This window comes from Octodon degus, unplaced genomic scaffold (assembly GCF_000260255.1).
Source record: "Octodon degus isolate 3935 unplaced genomic scaffold, OctDeg1.0 scaffold00409, whole genome shotgun sequence".
In the NCBI taxonomy this organism is placed as follows: domain Eukaryota; kingdom Metazoa; phylum Chordata; class Mammalia; order Rodentia; family Octodontidae; genus Octodon; species Octodon degus.
Genome location: NW_004524985.1, coordinates 410,458 through 419,416, shown reverse-complemented (window position 1 = coordinate 419,416; position 8,959 = coordinate 410,458). Strand labels below are relative to the sequence as shown.

General features: G+C 40.9%; 1 protein-coding gene across 1 annotated transcript in view; it reads right to left on the bottom strand.

The window, feature by feature from the left end:
- Lrrk2 (leucine rich repeat kinase 2) overlaps positions 1–8,959 on the bottom strand; it is a 155,425-nt gene that overhangs the window by 31,999 nt on the left and 114,467 nt on the right. Inside the window, exon 38 of the mRNA XM_023708602.1 lies at positions 6,846–6,946. Coding sequence (XP_023564370.1) covers positions 6,846–6,946 — 101 coding nt within the window. The remainder of the gene's footprint in view (positions 1–6,845; positions 6,947–8,959) is intronic.

Sequence of the window (8,959 nt, the reverse complement as noted above, 5' to 3'; positions counted from 1 at the left end):
TTATCCATTCCTCAGTTGGTGGGCATTTGGGTTGTTTCCAAGAATTAGCTATGACAATTGTGCTGCTTTAAACATAGGTGTACATATATTGCTGTGGTATGATGTTTTCAGTTATGGAAAAATACACAGGAGGTGAATAGCTAAGTTAAGTGAAACCACCAATCCTAGCTTTCGAGGAATCTCCACACTGATTTCCACAGTGGCTGTTCCAGTGTGCACCCTCACTAACTGGAGAAGGGTTCCTTCTTCCCCTCAGCCCTACCAGCATTTGTTATTGGCTGACTTCTTGAAGACAGTCATTCTTTCTGGGGTGAGATGGAGACAGGCCCCTTCTTATTCCTTCTTCCTCTACACTCACAGCCCTGCTGACACTTGCATTTGTTCAGCTCCCTGAACACGTTTAGCAGCTCCCAGCTGCAGGATCGCTGCTTCTGCTGACCCCACTGTCTAGCAAGTCCTGTCCCCTTCTTGCGACAGACTCCTTGCCCCTCATATCCGACCTTCCTCAAGGGCTCCTCCATGGTCCCCCCTCCTAAAGCAGCCCCTTAGCTGCCGTCACAAAGTCGAGACAGCACTGCAGCTTGAACAGAGGTCTGCACGGGACACTGCCCTTTCTTCTGCTCTCCTTGCATGAGGCTGTGCGGTTCCCTAAGGACACCACAGTGCTTGGATTCCACAGGCACTGGACTCTGCATATTACTCAGGAGTGCAAAAGCATAATTTAGTTGAAATTTGCCAATTTCCAGAAATCTACCCTTCTAGACCACATTACATGAACCTGTAGCTTCTTTCATGGTGGGACTGAATTCTGCTGGAGCTTTAGTCTATATATTCTACTTCATTCTGAAATTATAGTGGAAATGGATAGCTGTCTGTGATACGAAATCGACTCATGATTCGGACTGTGACTGCTGCAAGACCTGCCTCTCTAACGGCCGGCTTCCAAGATGCCACGCATGGGTGCCAACAGCGTTTGTGTGGAAACAGAAGCGTGGAGGAGACCTAGGTAGCTGAAGAGGGAGGGCCGAGTGCCTGAGAGAGACTCCCCAGAACAACGCTGCGGATGAAGGTACAGGTGATTAGGAGCCACAAACCCTTCCCCATCCCTGATTAGCTCACACGGTTAACATTGAGAACAAGTTAGTTCTGTTTACTTCTACAGGGAGTGGGATGCTTAATCAAACATCCTATAATGGGAAAACCATTCACTGATTGCAGAAAGGAAGCCACAGGGAGTGTTATAGATGTTCACAAATACACAGTCACCGGTAGACTGAGCAAAAATGCAGGACCAAACACCAAAATGGTCTTCTTTCTCTTTCTTCTTTTTTTAAAAGAAGTACACTGTGCACATTCTACTTTTTCTATTTCTTCGACCATTTTCCTGGTTTACCCACTTGCCCTATAGCAGTTCTGCACACATTTTTCTAAAATTATTTATTTATTCATGTATTTGGTATAGGGTCTCGCTACGCAGTTCAGATTCATAATGATCCTCCTGTCTCAGCCTCCCCAGCACTGGGATTACAGGCATGCGCCACCACGCCTGGTTTGGGGCCAGCAAGGCATGCAGTACTGAGGGTCAAACTCAGTTCTTTGTGTTTGCCAAGCAGGCACATAGACCACTGAGCTATCTTCCCAGCCCTTCTGTACACATTTTTAGCGTTTTGGTCTCCATCAGAGTTACTCAAACACATTTCATAAAATGGAAGCATACACTGAAGATTAACAGCAAGGGCAGAAAATCAGTTTATAGAACAACCTGCTTATGGATTGAAAGTGTGCTAGACTTCGTTCACAGACCTAGTTCAGTATGCAAAATGTCTCGCTTTATTTCTAGAACTACCATGTGACTTTTGTTACTAATAATCAAAAGTTTCCCAGGATATTTCATGTATTCATGAGATTTTTCATTACTCAAAATGATGAAATATTATGGCTATCTATTGTTTGAAGTTTGCAAAGATTACTTAGAGCCCATCACAAATAATTTTTTTATTTTTTCTTTTTTTGCGAAACCCGGGATTGAACTCACAAAGAATTTTTTTTTTTTTTTTTTTTTAACCTGTTAGTAAAATTCTACATTCGATTATAAATCAAGGAAAAAAGTGGGGAAGAACAGAGTTCAAAACACAGTTGGTTTATGGTAAAAGCGGAATGAGCACTGACTTCTACTTTCCCTTTCACCTTATTTCTCACCTTACCCTATTTCTGTCAGCAGAGACTCAGAAAACACACACACACACACACACACACACACACACACACACACACACAAAAGACTAAATCCTAGCCCAGGACAAGGAGTACTGAGGTACTGAGCACTGTTGGTTGTGGACTCACTCCTTTCTTCCTGAAAACATCTTGACCTTTGCTGAGGTGCTGAACCCACGTGGCCTGTGGTCCTCCAGGGGGCTGACTCCAACGAAACCGCAGGAGGAAGGTGACTCCACCCTCCTGCCACTGTGATTGGCTCCCTATCACAACTCCAAGCCAATCAGCCCACAGCACTGCTCTTAACGTAAGCGCTTGGGGAGAAAATGATACAGGCTCAATTTTGGTTGCTTTGGAATACAAGGTTTTAAATGACAGACTTTCTGGTCTTCTGTGCTTGTGATACGTGACTCTAAGGCCCGGAACCTATGTTACTACAATAACAGCCATTCCGACAGAATAAAAGCAATAGCACAGCATAATGGCAAGAAGACATTGGCCAGAACCACAGAATGAAATCCACCCTACAGTGAGCGCCCCATGATTTTTATTATTTTAAGGTGGAAAGTGAAGGCAGTTTATCAGATGAAACTCAGTGTGGAAGATTTTTGAGCTTAGAAGAAATGCAGGACAGAGCAGGAAATATCTAGAATTCCCCACAGCACTAAAGAGAGAAACGCAACGCTGCACTAAGGAGACAGGCAGGGCTACGGCCTGGCACCCCCAGAGGTGGTCAGCACAGCGTAAGCAGGCTGGGGAGGTCCCCACCTGTGTAACCCAAATAGAAGGTAGTCAGAAATAATGCCCACCCCTTAGGGGCTCATGGTCTCTCCTCCTTTTCAGAGAGTGCTAAGGGGCAAAGAGAACTACAAAGGTGCAAAGAATACCTCTTCAGCCACTACAGACCATTCATAGATATGGGAGTCATCAGAAATACTCTAAGTTGGCGGGAGAGATGGTGGAATAAGCGCTTCCCTGGCAAGCATAAGAGACTCGTTACAAACCAGCTGACCTCAGAGCACCTCAGTCAAGCAAATAACTGAAGTAACTGAATTGTAACCGATATAAAGGGAAATTGTGGATGATATCTCATCTAACAACATGGCTGCAAAGGAGCAACCAGGGGAAGGAAAAATTGCTAGAAATTAAAAACATGATTATCCAAATAAAATTCAGTAAGAAGCTAAATAATAATGAGGCATGCTGATAAAGTGCAAATCTGTAAGACAGTCATGTAAGTCACTGAAACTGTATATAGACAGAGCTTTGAGAGGAAATTCAGAAGACCCAGGGGTCTCAATATCTAGTGAACACTCCTAAACAAAAGATAAAAAATAATTAATCTTCAGTAGCTAGATACGGGAAGAGCAGGACTTCAACTCGTTTAGCGTGCTATTGTTTCACCCCCTAACCCTGTACATAGCAGCTGCTCAATAAAATCTAGCCAATGATTAATAAATGCTGTGAAGTAATAAATAATAAAATTCACTGGTGAGAATTTCCCCTTATAATGAAGAAGGTGGAATACAAAGTGGGTTCATAGCATGGCATGGTGGTGCCTGTGATCCCAGCACCCAGGAGGCTGAGGCAGGAAGACTGCTTTGAGTTTAAAGCTATCTTGGATCACACAGGGAGACCCTGTCTGAAAAAACAAAATCAAGAAAGTGACTCATGAACATATTTGTGAAGTTTCAGGGTATCAAGGATAAGAGAGATCTAAAAGATAAAATTTTTAGTTTCCAAACAAAAGTTAACCTATATGAGAAGTGTTTGATTGACATTAGTCTAGTCATTAGCAACAGCTGGTACTAAAATAATCAATGGTATTTTCTTCAAAGTTTGAAGAAAAATTATTTTAAGCCTAGATGTCTAAAAATTACAATAGCATATCCATCCATCAAAGACAAAAGCAAAATTCAGATAGTTTTAACATGTAAGAACTAAAAACATAACCTTAAATTACTTTAAAGCACTCTTTCTGAAAAAAATTCCTTGCAGATAGTCTCCAACAAAATGTAAAGACAGTTCAGCTAAGAGAGTCACAGAATATAAAAACTATCAAGGAGAAAGCCGTGTGTGGTGGCGCACGCCTGTAATCCCAGCACTCAGGGGGCTGAAGCAGGAGGATCCCTGCAAGTTCGAGACCAGCCTGGGCTACAAAGTGGGCTGAAGGCCAGTCTGAATTGCATAGTGAGGCCCTGTCTCAAAAAGACAAAAAAATCTGTGAAACTGTAAATAGGCTGAAAAGCTGTCTCTTCTTAGAGTAGGAAATCAGGAGTGAAAAAAGGAAGAAAGAAGAAAACTGATTCTATTATCCAAGCTATGTGGCTAAGAACTTAGACAGTAACAAAGCCACAATGGATGGGTATATCTTTCATCTCAAGATGTTAAATAAAAGATTACCAGAAAGTCTAACTCAAAAGACACATTAAAAAATTAGGATATAATTGTGATCCAAATTAAAATAAGGTCCTGTTTAAATTAAAATGAGGTTTTAATTTAATTTAATTTAATTAATTAAATTAATTAATTAACAAAAAAGTAAGGCCCTATTTTCCATACACAATAATAAATAATCCCCTTAATTTTGACATTTGAAATATTCTTAATCTAGAAGGAAAAAGAAATAACTACTGGGGGTTGAGAAGATGGCTCAGTGGAATAAGTGCTTCCTTGGCAAGCGCAAGGGCCTGAGTTCAATCCCTGGTTCCACAAAAAAAGAAAGAAAGAAAGAAAAGAAATAACTACTAAGAGAAGGTTACTTTTCCTTATCTAAGAGTAGAAATACTTTGGTTTTGTACAAATAAGTTAAACGAAACATAAGAGGCATTCATTGGTTTTACTTTAGAATTAAACTAAATGCAAAAGTCAAATAATGTAATTATAGTTACAAAATACAATATAAATGTAATAAACTTTATCCACATAGAAATAATAAAAGAAACTAGCATTTATGAAGGGGTTGGAAAGAGGAGGCAAAAAAGAATAATGATAATTTTCTTCATCTCAAAAACAATAAGCTACTACATGGGATCTAGAATTAGTATACTAGAAAAATAAAAGTTTTATTATTTCAAGTTACAATTACTACTATGTTAGGAAAACTAACATAAGTGATTATAAATTTTTTTTAATTGGAAAACAAACAGGAAAGGCAACTGTAAAACTCAGTCAGTATGCCAACTTGGCCCATCTTTTGTGACAGATAATTAATAAATTATTTCTAATGTTCACATGTTCAAAAGAAAAAAGAAAAGGTATAAGCTTAATTAGTGTTTCAACCTAAGATTTCTGACTTCTGATCAAATTAGCTCCATGAAATCATACTTTAAAACGTGCCTTTCGCTTTGAAAATACTGAAGCTAGGTATACTAAAACAAAAACCAATTATGTCTATGGGTCAAAAAAATGAAAGACATTCTTCAGAAAACAGGAGCTGAAGTGAGGCGCTTGCTGGGCTCCAGGTCCAGAAGGGGGCAGCAGCAGCAGCAAACAGGCCCTGACAAGTCCAAGGCTAGTCTACACCTCACAGAGCACTGCGGCTTCTCAGCCATGGTGCACATTTTGAGCATAGAGATTATACCCTAAAAGATGAAATGTGAGTCTTCCCCCGAAAATTTAGATCAGACTTAAGTATTACAACCACTAGAATTGTCCAAATGCTCACTTTGCTTTGTTTTTAAGCAGAGAGAAGGGTTTTACTCCATTAAAGACAGAATGAAGATTTACAATTAAATTTTGAGAGAAATGTCATTATTCTGCATTTTCACAATTGCACGAAAACAACAAAGAGTTCTAGGAAATTAATACTGTATCATTTTGAGGTAAGGATTCAGGGCTGATGCAAGCTGGATAACCAACTGGATGGAATGTGTGAGAAGTCATGAAAACCCACAACTAACCAACAGAGTAAGGTACCTAAAAAGAGAAAGCATGCGGTGACCCCGAGACCCTCAATGACTCCACGCTGAGGGCTCTGAGCACCGAGCAAGGGAGGAATTGGAAAAAGCATGATTTCTAGTCTTCCATTGGCCACTGGCACTGTGCACCAGACCAATTAGAAGACGCTATTTTTAATTCATTTACATATAATCGCAACCAATCAAAAGACACTGCCCGGATCTTTTTGTTTATATTAGATCAAGAAACCAAACAACCTTTTCAATATGGCACTGTATATCCGATGTGAATGGCCAAGTGAGTTTTTGAAAGGATGACTGTCCTGATGCCATTTTTACATGAGGTAGGACACAAATCAGATATTCTGGATAGGAAAGGCTCCTTCTCCTTTTGAGAGAGGAGACCACCTCCTGGGGTAAAGCTGGCCAGCCCTGGGCGGACATAAGTCCTGGAGGGATGCCGGCAGTACCCGCCCTTGCTCCTCCTCTGTGTCTGAGTGTCCCTATTCAGATCCCCCACAACCTCCTGCTTCACTTTATCTCTGGGGCTGCTGTGAACCTTCTGCCCTACAAGGCATACTTTGTTTTCCACCTTTCATAAATCTGCACCCTGACTGCTTTTTCTGTGCGACTTGTCCAAGTCTTTGTTCAGGGCACCAAGGACTGGGGAAGAAACCCCCTGAGTGCCTCACCAGTAACAATTTGATAGGATAATGTTGTTGGATTGCTTACTTGTCTCAATAGCCTGAGTGATGTATGTTTATTAAAAATCTTCACAGCCACTTCCTCTCCTTCATAGGCTGCTCGATAGACTGATCCAAAACTGCCATCACCTTCAGGAGAAAAACACACACACACAGCGCTTAGATTGATCTTTCCAAGCAGGAAAAGCAAGTTTTATCTGTTGTAATTGCATACACTGCATATGCCAAGAAATGTCAGACTCATTTGTTTCACAGAGTCAAGCTTTTTCCATGCTTCCTCTTCCTTCTTAGGTCACACGGTCCCCCATGCAGAGCACTTTACACTGGCCCTGACCACGCTGTCCCAGCAAGTCCACCATCAGCTACACTCATTTTTTCTCTGAATAAGATTGTATTTCACCCTCCATCTAGCTGATTAAAAACAAAATTAAATCTTTCAAGGTCTTCTGGAGTCAAAAGAATTCATTCACATCCTTGCCCACGCCCAGCCCCACAGCCAGCAGGCAGGCTACCATGCCACCTCGCTGCCAGCCCATGCTCTTCTGGTGCTCTTGGTGGCTTTGCACAGGCTGGCGCCACCAACTCATCCTCTCTTTCCCACAGAATGAAATCCCTAAAATTCCTCTTGGGTCATTCCATGCGGTGCCAAATGGTTGCACACGGTCTATTAAATCAAAGCCAGTGCAAATTCCACCCTGAGTTCCTTCTCTAGCTCTCTTCCATCCTGTGTCTCCTCTAGGCTTATGTGTAGTGCTTTTCCTCCTAGCGCTGGCTGACTACCTATCAAGAGCTTTTTAAACACACAAATGTCTGGGCTCAAAGATTCTCATCCAACTAAGTCCTAGTTCTAGGAAATACTGGTCACTAGGATTTATTTCTTTTCTGTGTTTTGCTTTCATTCTTTTTTTTTTTCTTCCTTTTCTTTTTTCAACTAAGGCTGAGCACAACAGCTCTAGATGAATTGGAGTGGTTGGAATACCCCCTGCACCTTCATTCTGTCATGCTGCATACTTTGCATCACTGTCCTTTCTATGTCTTTCCTTGAAGAGTACCCCTGTCTCATCATCTCCAGCTCTGAGGAGTTTATCCAGCCTACCAGATCCCCGGCACGCTGGGAGACAGACGGCATGATCAACCCCATGAATTACTGCTCTCCACTGACATACAGTAAATCTTATTCATACAATATCTATAGTTCCCATATAATACCTTGAAACCTAGTTATTCAATGGATATAACAGAATGAAAACAGAAACACTACAAGAAAATATACACAACTGGCCATGATGGTGCATGCCTGTAGTCTCGGGACTTGGGAGGCTAAGGCACGAGAGTAGCCTGTGAGACCAGCCTGCTACATAGCAAGACCTTGTCTCAAAAAGTTAAATGACAAAAGAAAAGAAAAATGATAGATTGATTGATTGACAGACTGATTGATAAATAGATAGCTCTATCTCAATACCCAATCCTGTACATTCTAAGGGTAAAACTATACATCTATGAACCTTCTATTTGTATATATTTTCAAAATCTCCATAACACTCATATGTAATCATACATTGTTTTGTGCTCAGAAGCAATGTGTGTTAAAAATTAATTACTTGTGAGTATATCTTGTATTTCTAATGGATGAGGTTTGGAGTTTTTTCTTGCTGGTAGGTTTCATATTTCATTTTTGTTTTTCAGATGGGAGTTTTGCTATTTGTCCAGACTGGCTTCAAACTCATGACCCCTGTCTCAGCCTCCCAAGTAGCTGAGATTACAGGCACACACCACCATACCTGACTCTAAGAGAGTCTAAGCATGTTAAAAGTATTGTATGCATCTTATCATTCTTGGTATCCCCCCAGCCCTCCAGTACTTAATCAATGTTTTCCTGTTAACAGCATTAATTAATATTGTGGGTATGAAGCTGCAGGGAAAAATAAAGGAAGAGCTAAGGGTAAGGATCAGGGCTAGATAAACCGGAGCAGGAAAATAGAAAACAAGTCAAAGAGAATGGGTGGGAGAGGTGGAAACTCAGGTAACAGATGCATTCTGTTTTGGCTTTCCTCAGTCTGGATAGCTATCAACAATACAGGAAATACTCACTATAGCAGAGAAATAAACACATATAGGGAGAGAGATCAAAGTTTCAGACAG